At 42.9% G+C, this 20,149-nt stretch overlaps 1 protein-coding gene across 1 annotated transcript in view; it reads right to left on the reverse strand.

Moving 5' to 3' along the window:
- Positions 1-8,226: 8,226 nt before the first annotated feature.
- CDC123 (cell division cycle 123) overlaps positions 8,227-20,149 on the reverse strand; it is a 34,853-nt gene continuing 22,930 nt past the window's right edge. The window contains exons 10-13 of the mRNA XM_075428998.1: positions 17,857-17,885; positions 12,239-12,367; positions 10,301-10,438; positions 8,227-9,472 (exon numbers count right to left, since the gene is read on the reverse strand). Coding sequence (XP_075285113.1) covers positions 9,446-9,472; positions 10,301-10,438; positions 12,239-12,367; positions 17,857-17,885 — 323 coding nt within the window. The 3' untranslated portion in view covers positions 8,227-9,445. The remainder of the gene's footprint in view (positions 9,473-10,300; positions 10,439-12,238; positions 12,368-17,856; positions 17,886-20,149) is intronic.

Below are 20,149 nucleotides of genomic sequence, written 5' to 3' on the forward strand. Positions count from 1 at the left end.
GACACCATCCAAATTCTTGCTGTGAGAAGAAGTCCTTGTGGTCATCTCCTGCTTGACTCATCCTGTTCATAAAGCTTAGCGGCTGGACCAGAGAGTGTGGGAAGCACCCTCTCCTGCCTCGCACCTCTTCAGAGTCACATTCCCGAGCAGTGGCCATGGCCTGGGCTTCTGCAGGAGAGGGCAGCCAGCCTCTGGTGCGGGGAGAGCTGCTGCTCTTCACTGCAATGCTTCAAGAAACAGATCACAGCACGTGCTACTGAATTGAAGACCTCGGTCCTTGGGAAGAAAAGTCAGCCTGAGAAGACAGGCCAGCCACTTTACCAGCTGTCACCCTGCACCAAGCAGCAAAGATGGCATGAAAGCCTTTCATGGGGGCTCCCTGTTGTCCCCTCTGCATAAACACCATCTTCAGTTCACCAGGACGGAGAAGTTGTGGGGATGCCTCCTTCTTGGTTCCCTCTCTACTCCCCCACAAGCTGCGAGTGGCACAGGAGGGGAGCATCTCAGGGCAGAGGTGGGAGCATGGAGGAGAAAGGGGGGCAGGTACATGCTGTGCAGCAGGGCTTTGCCCACCCCCCTGCTGCACCATGCAGGTGCCTAAGCAGACCTGGGTGGGAAGAAATGCAGAATGAGGTGCCAGAGGCAGCTCTCGGTGCGTTCCTGACCCCACGCCCAAGACATAAGTGGCATTTTTCCGCTGCAAGAGCAGCGGGCAATAACTTGGAAAAGCCATGCTGAGAAGGCAGGCCAGCCCCTTTGCTGCCTTCTGCCTTGCACTGGACTTCAAAGATGGTGTGGTAGGCCAAGCTGTTCCTTCTGGGCTTAGAGCCTACCATCCACTGAAGTTAGAAAAACATGTTCCGTGACTGCAGTAGTTTTCTACCTCTGGGATGTCCCTTGGAGAAGTCTGTCTGAGACTGGAGCATCTCTCCTGTGAGGAAAGGCAGAGAGAGCTGGGACTGTTTCACCTAGAGAAGGCTCAGGGGGGGAATCTCATCAATGTATATAACCATGGCAAGTTGAGTATGAGTTAACAGTGTGCTGTGGAAACCCAAAGGTCCAGCCATGCCCTGTGGTGCATCAAGCACAGCTTTGCCAGACCATCTAGGGAGGTGATTGTCCCACTCTGCACTGCACTGGTGCAGCCCCACCTTGAGTTCTCTGGGTGGTTTTAGGGGCCTCAATATAAGGAGGACATCAAACTATCAGAGTGTGTCCAGAGGAGGGCAACCAAGATGGTGAAAGGTCTTGAGGGTAAGACTTACAAGGAGCAGCTAAGGTCAGTTGGTTTGTTCAGCGTGGAGAAGAGAAGGCTGAGGGGTGCCCTCATCACAGTCTTCCTCGAGAGGGGCAGTAGAAGGAAAGATGCTGATCTCCTCTCTAATGACCAGTCACAGGACACCAGGAAGTGGAATGAGTCTGCTTCAGGAGAAGTTCAGATTGGACATTAAGAAAAGGTCACGGCACCAAGCCTGTCAGAGTTCCAGGAGGGTTTGTGCAATGCTCTTAGCCAGATGGTTTAGTTTTAGCTGGTTTAGTTTTAGCTAGTCCTGCGAGGAGCAGGGAGTTGGACTCGATGATCCTTATGGGCCCCTTCTAACTTGAGATATTCTATGATTCAGTCTTTGGCCGCTCTCCAATGACCAACGTATTTCTTGCAATATTGTGCCTAAAATGACACATCGCAGTACACCATCCCCACATCAAGCAAAATAATCTCTCTCGTTTCTTCCATCCCTCTCTCCTGCTAGCCCAGTATGACACCTGCCTTTTTCTTCCCCCAGCGGCTTATTATCGCCTTGCCTTTAATGGTCTCTGCTGCAACTTATCCACTCTCACCGCACTGCTGCTCTGCCAGATCTTTCCCCACTTTGTACTTGAATGTCTGATTTCTCCTTCTAACTACAGCACTTTGCACTCGCCTTTATCAAATTTCTTCTTGTTATTTCAGGCCATTTTTCCTGTGTATTACAGCCATTTCACATTCTGATACAGCCCTGGAAAGTGCCTGCGTGTATTCTCAAGTCAGTGACAACCGCAGACTTTTATACGGGCTATTTATTTCACCGCTCCAGTCATTAATGAAGTTACGGAAAAATACAGGCCCTACAATAAAATGTATAGCGCTCTCACTCAAAATACCCTCTCTGGCTACATACCTATAACTATTCCAAGGGCAATTTTTCTGCTACATTGTGATAATTTAGTTCATTTCCTTCTTCTGCTTGTAAAAAGGATATAGTGAGGCAAAGAAAACATTAAATGCATCAGTTTTCTCTGAATCATCCATCGTTTTTTCTCCATCCTCTCAGCTTTTCACACTTAATCATGTGCCTTTCCTTCCAGCTTCTGCAGTTTCAGTTTGATTGATCCTTGCAAGTCCTTGCCACGCCATTTTTCCTTCACATTAGGAGATTGCTACTGGGCCATTAAAAAAAGCGCCACTCTTCAGTTATCCCCCCCATCACCTCGCAAATGGACTCGGGCACAAACATCCACACTTACCGAAACTCACTTTTGAGGTTCTTATTCTGCTTTTCTCATCTCCCTGCTTTCTCAAGAGCACCAAATGCCAACTCCACAGCCACTTTCACCTGAATTACCTCTGACTTTAAGATTTTTAACCACTTCTAATAAGCCTGACCGTAATTCAGAACGGCCAATTCTAGAATATTATGCTGTGCATTCTGAAATAGAAACTCTGTCCTCTGGAAAAAAACATTAACTCTGTCTTTGCAAGTCTCCCCATGTTACTTTCCCAAAAGATATCCAAGCAGCAAATACCTTCCCTTTCCAGCAGACTTCATAATTCTGGGATACTGGCAGATGAACCCCCCTGGGCTGCATCCCCAGCAGCGTGGGCAGCAGGGTTACAGAGGGGCCTCTCTGCTCCGCTCTGGTGAGACCCCACCGGGAGTCCTGCATCCAGCTCTGGAGCCCCCAGCACAGGACAGACCTGGAGCTGTTGGAGCGGGGCCAGAGGAGGCCACAAAAACGATCTGAGAGCTGGAGCACCTCTGCTGTGAGGAAAGGCTGAGAGAGTTGGGCCGGTTCAGCCTGGAGAAGAGAAGGCTCCGGTGAGACCTTATTGCAGCCTCTCAGTACTTAAAGGGGGCTTACAAGAAAGATGTGACAAACGTTTTAGCAGGGCCTGTAGTGGCAGGACAGAGGGTAGTAGTTTTGAACAGAAAGAGGGTCAGTTTAGATTGATATTAAGGAAGAAATTTTTCATGATGGAGCTGGTGAGACACATGAACAATTTGCCCAGGGAAGTTATGGATGCCCCATCACTGGAAGGGTTCAAGGTCAGGCTGGGTGGGGCTTTGACCAACCTGCTCTAGCAAAAGATGCCCCTGCCCAGGCGGGCTGGAAGGGATCTTTAAAAGGTCCCTTCCAATCCAGACCCTTCTGCGATTCTGATGCCCAAGCTTTGGGAATACGGACACTGCTGATGTGCAGCGTCATGCCTCCAGCCCTTTCTGAACCACAGGTCTCTTTGGGCAAAGTGCTGCAATTCTGCTCCCAAAGTCCCTGCAATGCCCATCAACCATTTTTGACGTATATAGACATTGAGTTCCTTCTGTGTACTCCTCACACCAGCGTGCAGATGTTTTAGCTTCACACCTTGCTTCATTCTCTCTCCTGTCTCTTACAGTCCCAGCTCCAATGCATAATTCATTCACATCAACGGAATGCAACACTCTGTCAGGACATAAAGTTAAACGGCAGAAGCTAAAACAGAAGCCAAAATTCCAAGCCCCTCTACCATCTGAAATTGAGCCCTAAAGACTAGAAATAGCAAATATCGATTGTTTTCTTTCTCTTGGCAAGAAATGCTGTTTAGGAGTCACAAACCTCTCCCGAAAGCTTATTTGTAGCTAGTATGCTTCCATGGAGAAAGGGTCTGAGAAGTCAGCATTTTTGACTAACCAGCCAACCAACCTGCCAACATGCATCGTTGCAAGAAGCCTGGTCAGCTGTTAAGAGGACCTTAGAGCAGTCAAAACACCCTCAGTACCCATGGGTGCACTGCTACAATAGTCTGCACACAGAAATATAGCAGGGGTGTGTGTGTCCCTTACTGCAGTGGTGATGGCTTTGTTACTATAAAAATCTGTACTCACACATTACTGCTTAAGGACTGCGTACCTTTGAGAATTGTGCAGATCTGCACAAAATATCCCAGTTATGACAACAAGTCTTCTTTTAATTCTGTACAACTTCAGGATGACCACAAGTTGGAAACTTTCTCTTTTCAGAGGTCATCAAATTCAAACAGAAATAAAGACACTGTTAGTTCAACATCCGGGCAAACTTCTGTTAAGACAGATTTATTCAGCCTCTAAATCTCAGCAAGTATCCACCACAAATCAAAAGCACTATGGTCTGTTTCTGTATCACACTCCAAGGCCCACCTTCGCTGAGCTAAAGACATGTGTTGTAGTTCGTTATTTCTTGAAGTGATAGACTTGCTATCCAAACACAACCAAATTGCATACTCTTGGCTTCTAAGGTTGAAATTATTTACCAGCTGCCAAGCTGATTTGCCTAATTACACTCACTGACAGATACCCCATGGTCTTCTCCAGCTATTCGATGCTTCAGGTTTGGGACAGTTTGTGAAAGCTAAACTCACTCAGTCGTGCACAAAGGTACCAGAAGTATTTTTACACAGGTTTGTGCCATGCTAGCCCCCATCTCCACGCTATCAGTAATCTATTTTGGAATCCTTTTACCTGACAACACTCTCCTGAAAGCCTGAAACCATCACTGGTTAGTCTAATGGGCTGTATCGCTTACCGGGCATCTGAACCACATCTCACCGGGTACTTTTTTTCCGGCCAGCACTGCATCCTGGACATCAGCAACAGGCAGGTGCAGAAGAACCAGATACCTGACATTTCAATTCACCTGGGATTTTAACAAGCCATACTCTGTGAGCGGAATCCAACAAGTGGTATTCATTTTATTGAGACTGAGCTGGCTATTATTCCCCTACTTGCAGAGTTTTACAGACACTATAGGGCATCACTCAAAAAAAAAAAAAAAAATAAATCTAAGCGAGAGGAAAAGTGGGCAGAGAAGGGTTTCAAAATTCAGATCAGTACTGTCCATGCTGCTGCATATCCTAATCCTAACATTCACCCAAATACTAGATTGGTGGGTCAGGAAGGATGAGGACAACACTCTAAAATGAAGAGTCAAAGGAGTACAAGCAGGACAGACAGTCTGTAGCCCAGAAGTACAGCAGCATTATTCCAAATCCTGAACTAAGCCAGTACACGTCAATAACTACTACTTATGGGTTACTGGAATCCTGATCCCCTCTATCCATCTGGGAGATTAAATATCACAAGCATTGGCTGTGAAACAACAAAGACTTCTCTTTGGCGCTCCTGGCAGAGCTGCAGTCCAAGAACTGAGCCTCACTGCACTTCAGCCATCAGATATAGCCAGGCTTCTTCAGAGTTTGGCAAGCATATCAGCTGTATATAATGACTGAACGCTACCTCCCGCTAAAACTCCTCACGTTTGTCATCTAGGTGAGATTACAAATACCTTGTTTTATGTTTTAAGTACATAACTAAGAATATATAGTATACAGTTAGCCCTTACTCCGCAAATGGCGATCATATCATTGAATCACATGAACAAGGACCCGAGCAATTGGAATTCTGGATTTTCAAATTTCTGTATGATGGCTAGAGGCAGAAACTGATTTTATGATGACTTGAAATAGAATTATCATAGAATCATAAGGGTTGGAAAAGACCTCTAAGATCATCAAGTCCAACCACCAACCCAACACCACCATGCCTGCTAAACCATGTCTCCAAGTGCCACATCTACACATTTTACGAACGCCTCCAGGGATGGGGACTCCATCACCTCCCTGGGCAGCCTGGTCCAGTGCCTGACCACTCTTTCAGGAAAGAAATTTTTCCCAATATCCAATCTAAACCGCCCCTGATGCAACTTGAGGCCATTGCCTCTCGTCCTATCACCAGTTACCTGGGAGAAGAGACCAACAGCCACCTCACTACAAACCTCCTTTCAGGCAGTTGTAGAGAGCAATAAGGTCCCCCCTCAGCCTCCTCTTCTCCACACTAAACAGTCCCAGCTCCCTCAGCCGCTCCTCACAGGACTTGTTCTCCAGACCCCTCACTAGCCTCGCTGCCCTTCTCTGGACACCCTCCAACCCCTCAATGTCCTTCTTGTAGTGAGGGGCCCAAAACTGAACACAGCACTCGAGGTGCGGCCTCACCAGTGCTGAGTACAGGGACACGATCCCCTCCCTGCTCCTGCTGGCCACACTGTTCCTGATCCAAGCCAGGATGCCGTTGGCCTCCTTGGCCACCTGGGCACACTGCTGGCTCATGTTCAGCCGGCTGCTGACCACCACCCCAAGGTCCTTTTCTGCTGGGCAGCTTTCCAGCCACTCCTCCCCAAGCCTGTAGCATTGCATGGGGTTGGTGTGACTCAAGTGCAGGACCCGGCACTTGGCCTTGTTGAACCTCATACAGTTGGCCTCAGCCCATGAATCCAGTCTGTCCAGATCCCTCTGTACAGTGTCATACAGTATTCAGTTTAAAACTGATCTGCAGCATTTTTAATGTATCAACATTAGCTTCCTCACCTCCCCAAGAAGAATACGTTTGTCAATTATCCTCACAGATCAAAAGGTCATATGGGATGAAAATTCTTCTATCTAGCAGACAAAAAAATTCAACATCTGGTTACTTGAAGTTGGGAGAAAGCAGCAAAGTAAATATAAAGTATGTATGTAAATTGTAAGGATATGATACTTTGGGGAATCTGATTACGCAGAACAGATTTTTATAGCGGGGAGTCTTTCTGTATCAGGACCTGAACATGGGACTAATATTTTTGCTCTGGTACCTTTTATGGTTCTTCATTAAGACCACAGGAAGCAGCATAAGTTCCTGCATCTCTGAAATAAATTTAGTTATCGGTGTTTGATAGCTTGGCTGTGCAGTCCATTAAACTCCGACTGGTCATCTGTTAGCAAATCATGGGAGAGAAAAACAAACTTTGAGTTCACTTACCCCGAGCATACGACTGTAAGGAGAAGTCTCTGAGTATGTCACACAGCTGTCGGAAGCAACGAGGGACGGATGGGTAAGCTGTGCCAGAGGGCACTGCAGAGGAGACACGAGCAGCACGGCATGTTATCATGGTGGTCCTTTACCTAGAGGACCAGCAACAAGCAAAGCCGTTGAGGGAGCCAGGTGCTGGGCCTGTGCCCGATTCCACTGCGATTTGTCCTAGAAGAGCTCAACTATTAACGCAGAGCACCCACAGCAAACTGCAGCACTTGCAGACATATGAAAGCTGCCAGCAAATCTAAGGGCTCTGCACTGACTACGTTCAGTTCACTTGGTGATGCCATTTTCAGCACAAATAATAACGCCAAGAAGCAAAGGACTGGTAAACGGCTACCGCTCCAGCCTGCTCCCCTAAAGGGACACTCTACAGTGCACAGGGTCCCATCAAACTGGTCCCGACCTCGGATATGTTCTGATGAATATCCTGCACACAAAACTGTGATAATGGTAAATTAATTAGTGGAGCCCACAAAAAAGATGCAGGAAACCGTCTTACAGCTTTAAACCAAGACTCGGTATTTTTTAAAGCCAATAATCTATATTTCAGAAGCATTTATAAGTCTGCTGGAAATTCCAGGGCGTCATCTGTGTAAAGGAAGTGTAGCTAGATCATCACAATAGTTTTAAGTTATGGCTAGAAACTCTAAAAGAAAGAGGAAAGCTTTGTTGACTTTTTTACATTTTGAAGTTCCTACCTGATTTAGAGACATTTATACTCAGATAATGCCTCTGCTAAGGGCGAGAAAAACTCATACAGAGTCCTGCAGTACAGCAAGATTAAGTATAGCCTAGCCCTGAGATAATGATCATCTAATCTGTGTGCAAAAAGCTATTGAGAAGGAGATTCCATTGCTTCTAGGGTAGGGCATATCTTGTACTCTTAGGCTCCACAAGCTTTAATCTGTGATGTTTCATCAATGTATTTGGTAGAACCAGCTTCATAATCTGCATAATCTTTAACTATTAGAGTAAGTACTCATTCAAAACTGAAACTAAATGAAGACACTAAGTAATAATTTAACATCTAAGCTCAGATTTAACATCTAAGAATAGATTGTAACCGAGCACCGTATCAATTTGACAGCAAGAGCAAGGCAAAGAAACATGAACAGCTTTATATACACACACAAAGTATCACACAACTGGTCTGAAACAGGAACCAGTTTCCAGGGGCTATGAGCACCTCCAAATGTCCTTTCCTTTCAACAGGAATTGTGAACACTGTTAACAAACTACTGATGCCGTGCCAACACCTCCATCCAAAGGTTCGCTGGTTCTTCTTCTGAAACTGTCCTCCCCCCACCTCCCAAATAACAGCAATCAGTAACAAGAGCTTCTGTTTCCCCAAATTTAGCCAAGCATCCTTTTACACATAAAACATGAAGAAGTACCAAATTAATACAGAATTTTAAGAGCTGGAAGAGTAATCATTTTTTTAAGAAACTCAGAGATGTGCTAAAAAGAAACAAGACTGAGTCCATATTTAAAATTAAAAGTTGATGTTCTGTTTAACTATTCCTATTAAAGCCACAGACGTTGCCTAGTATGTAATCATGTTAAAAAAGAAGTTTCATGAAAGCTTTAGTATGAAAATGAAATTTGGCAAAGTTTAACAAATTTCATAGCTTTAACTACTACGAAAAATACTACTTTACTTGAAATGCATTCAGAAATTCAAATTCTTGAAATGCAAAATTTTTAAACCTGAAATAGTCTACTATAGCTATCGCTGTTCTCTGGAATGAAGTATTAGTCCTCATAACAAAACAAAACAAAAAATCCCTTCTCTTTTTTTTTTTCTTTTTACATAAAGGAAGGATGAGAAGTGCTCCCAAAACAAAGTCAATTTACAATTATCAAAGGTCAGTCGAGAAAAAAAACATACATGCCTTTCTTTCCTTGTGACTATACTATACTTTAAGCAAGACTGCCTAAATTCAGAGAATGCTTGATGTTTTAAATGCACAAGCGTTAAACGTTGTCATAGTTATCATGAAAGAGTCCGATGGCATACTTCAGTGGCATCAATCTTCACATTATGAGATGGGAAAGAAGTTGTTCAGTTGCATTCAGATTGTTGCTTGCTTGCACCATGTATAATGAATCCAATGAGAACTTATCCTGACCTTTCATGTTTCCCTGAAAAAGCTTTTCTACACTTTTCCATAAACCAGCAGACACACAGGATGAACGGCCCTTCAGTTCTTTCATTGACTATAGAAAGCAGGTTTTCTTTAAGTCCATAGTTTAACAGTTATGCTAAATACAGCTTTTGCCACATTTCTTGCTTGTAATTCAGTGTACGGCTTCTTGGTATCTCAGTCATCATCCTGCTGATTTCGTTTCTGTCAATGGAACGGGAGAATTCGTAACGTTAGGACACAGTTATCTGAAGTCAGAGCACTAGTCAATCACGACAAGTCTTCCCAGATACAACGGATATTAGACAATGACTGCATTTCTAAGCTGTTTTTCCAATGGTAAGAGATAATGTTTCCAGCAAATGGAACAGAGCAATACCAACCCTCTCCTTCATCTGAAACTATAGGATTTTATTTCCAGTAAAGAACAAGATTTGCCCCATATGTCAACCAAGAGAACATACAAGAACCAGAAAACATGATGGTGGTGGCAGAAGGCAGTGGTCAAGATGAAGGCAACCTGCCCTCCTTCCCTAGCTTACTAAGATGTCATGTTTTCATGTCACCGTTCATCAAAGGAACAAGGAAATTGTATTGAAAAAGAATAAGAGAATAAGTGCTTAACATTTTTTCCTAATATACTTATCTAACTTTCAAAGAAGTTCTTAAAAGCATCAGCTTCAGCAATTCAAAAAAACACATTTCCAGTTCTACTGCATTTGTATTTAAATGTAAATAAGAAAGAAGACAGCTAGGTGCTTCAGCTAGATTTGTCAAACTACATTCATTGCTTCCTGTAAAGATAAAATTAACTAACTGAAGAGAGATCAGTATGAAAGCTTGCTCTTCATCACTTCAAAAAAAAAAAAAAAAAAAAAAATCAACCCAACAATACATTGTATGATAGCTTCATACATTACTACTTCTGTAATTATGTAGCCTATGTTAACTACAAAAGCACAATTCCAGGCACTTTGATGTTGCCATTTCACAAAGGTGGAATGGCAGACATTTTTTTTCACTGCTTCTTACCAGTTTAAGGAAGTCAATTAATTTGTGAACATCCTCTCCCGTAGAAAGGTCCACAAAGTCTTTCGGCAGTCGGTAACTCAGGTATGGACTAGGCTGGACAGTAACTTCACTGTTCGTACAGCGGAAAACTGGATAGTCCTTTGGAAAAGATATTGGATAAGACAAGAAGAGGGCACAGGAATAAAGCTAGCAATGTTTCCTGAAGTCCTCCATGAGATTGTCTGAGCCACTCTGCCAATGAGTTTATCTGGCATTCATTCAACTAAACTTTCTAAAAATTGTAGCTTTCTTATTAAAAACACTGCCCACTTAAGAGCAAAAGTTAAAATGTTAATAACAGTCAAATAAAGACATTAATTCCTTCACTTTGAAGTTTCTACAATATATCAATTATTAACACATTTAATACACACACACACTTATAATAATGTAATAATGGAGCTATGAGAAACTTTGAGCAATAGTATCTACATAAATATGTGGATAAAGAAAATCCTTCTGATAGAATCCCTAAACCTGTCTTTACAGGTGCCTTGTTCAGACCCATGCTTGCAAATGTAACCTTACTGAAATTATGATCTATTCTTTCCAACCAATTCAATTACTGAAGGAAAAAATATCTCTATAAAATATCTCTGAACACTCCACTGCAGCAACAGGTTTTGGGTAACTCGATACAATTTTCAGTTCAACACACTGACATGCAACATAATTGCCCACTGTACAGCAATAAGCAGCTTCATTTTAAAGACAGAAGTTTGGTAACTTCACACCAGATTCTGTGATCAAATGTAAGGTGAGGCATGAAGGCACGTCATTCTACTTTTCATCCAGGCTTACACCAGATAAAACTGTGTAAGCATCTGGAGCTGAGAGGAAGAAATCCTCAAACCAGAATTCATGTGTCCCATGGACAGCTCAAGAATCGGGACTGTGTTTTAACCAAGAAGATGTAGCTTTTAGCAGGAAGGTTCACTGAATAGGTCTTCACACAGCAACGGCCACACGGTGAGACAAAGAGAAAATGGCATGAGTGATAGCCTGCAGCGTGGTGTATTCCAATGCGTTATGCAAATGGAACAGAACTAAAGCAATGCCCAAATGTTAACAAGCAGCTCAATAAACCCTTCATTTTAAACAGCTAGAAAACAAAGAAAAGCCCAGGCTATCTGACTATCCGTCTCTCCTCAGACAACTATCCAGTGTTTCCCAAGATCAAGTAGCATGCTACTTTTTGTCTTCTACCCAGCTGTCCAAGGAGTCATTAACATGCGAGCACTCAGTCTCAAGCATGCAGTGAGAAAAAAAAATGGAGTACAGATAAATGAAGAATAGTCCTCCTGCTCCGCATTAACGGGAAGTTATTTGTTTTTACAGAGTCAATGCAGCTTGGAAGAGGGATAGAAAAGCCCTGCTCTGCAAGTCCAGGGAGTTCAACCAGAGGACAAGGCTTCCCTGAGGGTATTCGATATGAGGAAGAGACAGAAGTTAAGCTTCTTTCTGCCTCCCTCCAAACATTAATCTGGAGCTCTGGGAACTGTAAGACAGATACCAGGAACAAAGCAGAACTTTCAGTGATTAAATAGAAAAGCAACAGATTTTAAGAGAAATTGAAAAGAGCACATCAAAACTGCATAAAAGCAAGTTTCAGGGCATCTTCTTTGCAATGTGGTCAAAGCTCCAGTATGGGCTTGCACTGTTTGAACTAAAAGTACCTTTGCAGGCATCTAAAACTCACATGTGATACTTGTTGAGATTAACTACTGTCTAATAAGGGAGATTCTACTCACAAAGAGTTTACATTTCATGAGTTAAGGACACCCATTTACATCAATGGGATTTCCATTACAGTTGGATTATAACAAAGAAAGAAAAAAAAAAAAAGGCCTTAACAGCTGCTGGATTTGTTAGCCAGCCTCCCTCAGCGCAGGGCTGTACCTGTTCTGTTGCTTCCCCTTCACCCTGGTCTCCTTTCAAGTTTTTTCCAGAGGTCAGTTCTTCCCATGTAAACAGCAGAGAGTCTGTTACTTCACCAAATGGGTTAAAATCTATTAACCAAATCTTGCCCTGCAATGGAACAATAGAATAATTAAGACAAGCTACAGAATCAAAAATAAAAAAAAAAAAAAATAAATCCAGAATACACACATATTACTGTAGTATGCTTGGTCTTCAGATATAAAGACGTCAAAATTGAAATCACCTGGTTTTAAGCACTTAAAATATTCTAACATCCTTTACATTAGACACAGTTCTAAAACACAGCAAGCTATGACTTACTAATTTATTTTATTTATTTTTCTTTAAACAGAAGATCAGACAGAGCTCAAATGAACTGAACTGAGTTGCATGCAAGCTGCTCTCAGATGAGATCACAAAAGTTCTGTCTAATCTCCACGGCCCCCCAAGATTCCCCCGACAGCTTACACAATCAATGGGGAAAACAAACCAAAACAAAAACCCAAAAAACCCCACCCAAACAGGGATTTTGCTTTCCATCAAAAGCCACCTCAGCACTGTTGTACATTCAGCAGTCTACAAGAATTGCTGTCCTTGCTCTCAGGAGAGACTCTAAAAGTACAGAGTAGGGTCTGCAAAATGCCAGTGGAGATCATGAAAGCTGCAAGGTGTTGCACAGACATAGATAAATACAGAATAACTTCAAGGCATTTCTAATACAGCCATCACTAGTAGTCCTCACTACTTTCTCCTGCCTCATCTTTAATACACTTGTGTTCCAAACAGCTCTGGTAGTATGCACAACAGCGTGCCGGTTTTACAACTGAAAAATGAAAGCAGAGAGATGAACACGACATACTAAAGGTAACAGAGACATCGGCACGAGAGGAAAAAATACTTTGCGTCCCTTGAGTGATCTCAAGACACAGCCCCCAACACAGGGCCATCTTTTCTCACCCAAGAAAGCATCATCTATTCTAATAAAACAAAGCATTACAATAAATTATAATGAAATATGACCAGCAAGAATTTGCAAAACAAGTATTGCATCTGGAAAAAAATCAGATCTATCAAATATGGACATAAGCAGGACTGAAGGGTTTTATCATGTTTATTAAAGATCAGCTGGAATTGGAAATCAAACCTGAAGACTGTGTAGCTACTAAAAACACAATTCGCTTTCTCTTTCCCTCATGCCTGAAGAATCTTCTTTCTTTAAAAGATCTTCCCGATCTTGATACAAAGAGCAAATACCTGCCTTGATTTGCACTACAGCCATCTGGTTTCCAGCTTGCAGAGATGCTTTTGAAACCTTCGGTCGCAGAGTGACATGGGGACTTCCTCTCCCACCCACCCCACCTCAGCCACCCCGACAGGCACTAACACACTACAGAACAGGAAACACGTGGAAACCCGCACAGTAGAGACCAGCAATGCGCTGGCTGGTCTGCTACTGGTGCGGGTGGGGGGAGCCCCAGCCCAGATGAAGCCAGTGACATCCCCGGTGGGCTTGGAACGGAGCCAGCAGCCCGACCGGTGAGCCTGTGGCTGCACGCAGGCTTTCACAGGTCTCTCGGGGCAGATCCACGGGGGAGAGCTCTCGCAGAGCAAATTTTAAGAAGCCCAATACACCACAAGGGCAGTACTGGAAACAGGCAGCTACAAAACAAACGGCAAACTGTGGGGACCCAGACCCGAGTGGTTTCTTACTTGTTTCAGCAGGGGTGAAGAAGCGCAAGTCTGCGCCGCTAAGCTGCAACACCTCTGCACTGATGTTGACACCATCGGTGCAGAGAGCGAACAGGGGCAAGCTCTGCTGTCATTCCCCATCTCTGTTCCTCTTCAAAAGGCAGTTACAAGTTCTCATTATAAGTGGTGTTTTACTTTTGCTAATGGGGACATCTCATTAGCTCCAAGGCAGCAGGAGGAGGAATCTGTAATTTCAGATTCATTCTGTCACACTAGAAAAACAAGCTAATGAACCAGTTTCATCACAGACAGCAGCAGTGGCTGCCAAAGTTCGTTCAGCAGCTCAGAGAATCTTCCCTTGCATCAGAAATGTTTACACTTACTAAAGGACTTCCCTATGAAAGGCTTTCACAGAGACTCCTCCTCACCCCAAATGCACGAAACTCAGCTTTTTCACAGGAACTCAGGATGATTTCTCTACAGAAGAAACGTACCCTGGAAAAACCTGAAAATTGATTCTGAGACTACTGAAAGTAACACCTGGTTTTTATGAGCACCCAGCAGTATTTCTCCCTCCCTGCAGACATCAGTACACCATTTGTAACACCTTGAGATGGTCTTAAATCTGCACTGAGCTCTGATAGCTGCAGATCGATGAGAAGTGGGAAAACACACTAAATATCCCTTTTCAGGGCTCATTAAAGGGAACGTGTATAACTCTGGGTCAGTAACCAAACTGTCTTAAGATTAAATGCTCTTCCAAGTCTTACGTGCAGTGTCATGATTTCAATGTAGTTTCAGATGACTTGCGCTGTGTATCTAAAGAGGAATAGCAAAGCTATTCATCTGCCATCTTCTGGTATTAGTAATCTGTCATATGAAAGCACAGAAATGCACGAGCCAGGAAAGCAAAGTTGTGCATATCTGGAAGGGAAAAAAACCACCAACCTGTATTACAGAGTATTTTTTTTCTCATCCTAAGCCAGGAACCAATAGATTTACGGTATCACGTCAGCTTCACGCTTTGTTTTACTAAAGCATTAAGCAGCATGCTGCTGAAAGGAAGTGCCTATGACAAAAACTGTTTAAAGGAAGTTAAAAGTTAGATAAAATGCAAAGCGAGCTGTTACATCTCCCTAACTCCAGCTGCACCGTCATGCGCAGTGACAATGCTCACAGGGCACAGACACCAGCACTAGTTTGCACGTTGACAAAAGCAGCTGCGAGCTAGCAGCGGTCTGGAGCCACTCACTGCATTTCTTTGTCTTACCACAGTGACTTGTCTTTAACATGCTTACAAGTTGCTAACACCTGGGAGACACGCAGAGAGCAACAGCAGAGCTGATTCTCAGGCTTGTCCGCTGTCACACAACTATTGTGAACTGCTAGCAGCAAAAAAAAAAAAAAAAAAGCAGATCCAAAGGAAACAGGCTACCAGTCCTGCAACATAACCTCTTCAGGACTAGGTCTTCAGATCATCCAGCTTGGAAGACCGTTATGGCAGCGTCTCTTCCTTAAAAGATGATTTGTCTGCCAAGTCAGGCACTAGCTCAGACAAGCTGGGTGAAGAGAGCGCAACAGGAAAAGCAGACACATAAAAGCTTGATCTCAACCAGGCCATCGCTGCCTCTACACCACCTTCCAACTCCACGAGCAGGACTTGTGGCAGCCTACTCCGTACAGTCTCCCAAGCAACTACAGCAAGCACAGGGAGAGGGCTGCTCCTGTTCACAACCATATCAGAGAACAAGCTTCTCCAAGCTGATTATTTAGAGTTGAAAGAATTTAAAATAAGCAGACACTGGACATTTCTCTCATTCTGTAGGTGAGGTTGCCATGCAACAGCCTGGTGAGGAGCACGGGCTCTGGAAATTAATCACACTCGGCAACACTCAATATTCTTTTGCTGCCTATAACTCACACACAAAGGGAGCGATGAATAATACAGTTGCAAACCACAAAACTATGTATGAAAGAAGGAGGATCCGACACACAAAGGGCTACCTGGCAGTTTACAAGACCTGAGGGTAGAAGGCACCGAGAGATATCTACAAACAGATATATTTTATCTTGACAGGTGAAGAAACGCTGCTCATTTGAGATCACACAGGCTGAAGCCTTTTACTTAAATAATCCGTCTTCACGCCACAGCTGTGAGGCAGAATACCCAACAGCAGAACCTGGTTGAATGCTTAAGTCTTGCTCCTCATTTTGCCTGACAGCATCCTCAAGTCTGAGAATCTGAGCCTGGGCAGGTAATTTTCATTACCAGTCAGTTGTTTTTAGCCCATAGCCTGATTTTAGGTACCTATGTTAAAAGTTGTGCTGAGTAACAGCACAAAAGTTGTTTTCCACAGGACACACATTCCTGTTTTGTTTCTGTTATGCAAACTATGGCATGATTTACTATTACACAATCGCAAAACACTTCAGCAACATTGAAAGTCAGAATCAGGACTTACTACAAATACTCCCAAATCAACTCAAATAAAGACCTTTTCCAATCCCGTAACTGTAAACAAGTCAAACAGTGAAACTCCTAAATGTATCCAGCAAAAGCATATAGCCATATAGCCATTTTTTTTTCATTTCTGGTTTAGGATTTGGAAAAAAAAATAAGCTAAAACAAATAATTACTTCTCATGCACTAACATGATTCCCAAAGTCAGGTTTTGAGATTTAAGGCTACAAAAAGCATTTTTGGTTGTGGCTGCTGTTAAAACAATACCTGTGTGCCTTTCAAGCACAGTTCATCTGAGCTACCTCTCTCCACTGACACTAGGGAGAGCTCAAGGTGACTAAGGCTGATACTGGCACCTGACGTTCAGATGGGACATTTCTCCCTACTCCATCACTATCTAGATGTTCAGGGCTCTGATCTGCCGAGCGCTCAGAACCACAGCTGGAGCAGTTTGAAAAGGAAAAATTAGCTTCCATCTGTCACAGACTGCGCAGACCATTCATGTACTCTTTTGACAACTATCCCTTTATACCCTAGACTTCCATATATGAAGTACAAGTTCTCATTTTCCAACATCAAATGGATAATCTACAGAAACATTAAGGATTAGTTTCAATAACTTCAGATATCATAGGAAAAAACATCACAGGTGTGTGGGGGGGAAGCACACAAGGAATGATTTATTTGTACAAATCTCTCATTTATTTGTGTAAGCAAAATATCACCTCTGACTTATTTTTTTGAAATATCACAGCCATTCCGGCTGAATGTTCAGATACATTTCTGGCAGAAGCACCCAGAGTAAGCACTAAGCAGAGGGAACCTCAGGAACAGGTAGTGCTTCGCCACAACAATTTAGTAATGCTGCATGACGTTGATTAAGTACCTATCTTAAAAGAAAATGGCCCAAGCCTGTTAGTGTTTAAGAGGCATTTGGACAATGCCCTCAATAACATGCTTTAATTTTCAGTCAGGCCTGAATTGGTCAGGCAGTTGGACTAGATAATCATTGCAGGTCCCTTCCAACTGAAATATTCTATTCTATTCTATATTATTTCAGTAAAGACTCTTGTGTCAGAATGAAAACTAAATTGCCTCCAGCAGATTCACAGAACTGACAGAACTGCAGCTGAAGCCAAAGTTATGTGCTTTAAGACAAACTGCTTCTCTGGAGAATATTTACTAAATAATTACATTACTGGCACAGACATATTTATACCCCTAATCCTATTATTCTCCTACTGTAGACAGTGTCCAACACAGAAAAGACCTCGGGAATAGAATGATAACCTCAGGTAGGGGGTTTTTTGGGTTTTTTGAGGGTTTGGGGGTTTTTTTTGGTCAGGATCACTTCTAGGAAGATGAAACTATTGTTTGGTTTGTCTCTAGCATTTCAGGAAGAGTTTCCACAGAATAAATAATTATATACACACTATTATTCACTTACCCTGCTGTCTCTGTACACATCAAAAACAACTGAAAGGGAGAAAAAAACATGTTAATTTCACAGAAGACGTCTAAATCTGAATAGATACTTGTATACACAGCACAACCTGCAAAGTCAATATGTCTGAAGAACTGCAAGCCAGAATTAGGTTCATTTCCAAGAGGGAACTGAAACATTTCAAGAACTACTGTTAATGAACTGAGAGATCCGCGGTCAGGTCTTGCCATTTAATGCTGGTTTCTTCTGTTGATTTTTTCCCCCCAGTGAAGAACATGTGATAAACTGTTAGCCCAGAGAGAAGCTTATTTTCAACATTGCTGCTGTTTGGTTTCTCTGTCAACAGCGGAACGGAGAAACTTCAAGGAAGGATCAAGACTCCACTGTGCTGGACATTGCACAAACATTTAATAAGAGCAAGTTCCTGCTTGACAGAGATTAGGACTTCAGCAGATAACAAGACAAACAGGTTGCAGGAACAAAGGGGTCGGTGGGTGAGCTGAGGAGGTGGCAGTGAAATGGCTATGTTTAATGTAACCCAGAGCAGATACAGCACACCTACTGATATCAACAACTCTTTCAAACAGACCCTGTGCTACTCGGTGACTGATGCAAAGCTGCCTTTCGTAGCTCCATTGTCGTCCCTCCCCTTGACTTAATTAAGCATGAATCTTTGCACATGTATCTTTCTATCAGCTTCTGTTCTGTATGGCTAAACAAATCTTTGTCTTTCTATTCAGCTAGGGAAATCGACAGATGAGCATTCAGGCATGACTAGATGCAGAAGTTGTACCAGTTTAGCAGAAAGAAAGAAAAGAAAAGCCACATTTAGAAAAACCTCAGACAATGCTGTATTGTCACTTCCTTCAATAATAAGGAAGGGAATATTTCAGAGAAGAGATTTTCCAGTACATGTGGGATAAACTAAACTCAGGATATGACTGAAAACCACTTGAGCCCCAGCGACTACTCAGGAAGCTGCCCGTCAGTAACACAGATGTTGATTGATCACGTTCAAGTGTGTAAAGTTACTCAGCAGCTTAATCTAACATTTCACGTGAAGTTGGCTGGGCTAAGGGCAAACCACAACTCAACAGCACCAAAGCCAGTCACGTAGCTGTTTTTGACCACACAGGCTAAAAATCCATGCAGCTTTTTGCACAAGCTCAAGTTATGTCAATTTAAATGTCGCTCCAGAATTCAGTGCTATGATTTTCTTGAGAAGACAAACCCTCAGTAGCTAAGTCATCAATGTCAAGAGGAGCACAGCAATCCTAAGTTTCTAACAGCCAGCTGTTCATCTGAATTTGCTGCCTGGACTCTCATTAGTCGTATTTAATTAATGGAAAACTCATTTCTACGCTTTATTCTAAAATGACACCTGTCAGCTTAAAGCAAGCCTATGGCAATCATATGAGGCTAATGGCATTTAGCAGAATTTACATCCCCCTTAAGACTGATTGCACACTGGCGACTGGTTCGGGACACTCACAAACACTGAACAGAGAAGAAAACCTGAACTGTTTCCTCTTCTTAGAGGCCACCCCAGAGCAGGAGTGTCATGTGCCAGTGAGACTGCAGTAAAACTTCATCAGCAATTGCTCAGACTGGAGGGTAAGCAAAGGCTCAACTCTACAGTAAGCATCAATACCTTCAGAACACTGTTCTTATTGGGCTTTTATGAAAGGTATTTAGACGGTTCTAACATCATTTTGAAGTATTTATAAAGCATTCACCCATCTGTTATCCTACTGCTCTGACACTGTAATTCTTCAGCTGCTCTGACTCAACTCTTCCATATGGAGATGCTACCAGACCAACTGGAAAAAGCAGAGCAAACAGCATCAAAATCCCCAATGAAACAAGAAGTCAGGAAAAAAAGCTATAATACCTTTCATTTTAAAAGCAAACAAACAAGCAAACCCAGATTTTTATTGTTAACAACACATATGCTACCCGACAGTGGATCAAGGGATAAGCTGGGGGATGAATGAAGGGTGGTAAAAAAAGAAACAACAACACAAAATGGGTTCTGCATGGCATTTCTTTGCAGAAGGACAAGTCACCAGCATTTAGTGCCTAAGAACAAAAGATTAACACACCTCCTGGGAAAAGGAGGTTTCAGGGTGACATTCTGGGGTGAAGGTAAATCAGATGGCATAGTTTTACGCCCTTAACATAAGACAACACTTCAGACCTTTCAGTTCACCAGACAGCAGTTTCAGATCCTAAACCTAGGCATCAATTTTCAAAAATAGTGCCCTGAATTCTTATCTATCAGTTGATTACATACCAG

The sequence above is a fragment of the Opisthocomus hoazin genome, chromosome 8, assembly GCF_030867145.1.
Source record: "Opisthocomus hoazin isolate bOpiHoa1 chromosome 8, bOpiHoa1.hap1, whole genome shotgun sequence".
NCBI classification, from domain to species: domain Eukaryota; kingdom Metazoa; phylum Chordata; class Aves; order Opisthocomiformes; family Opisthocomidae; genus Opisthocomus; species Opisthocomus hoazin.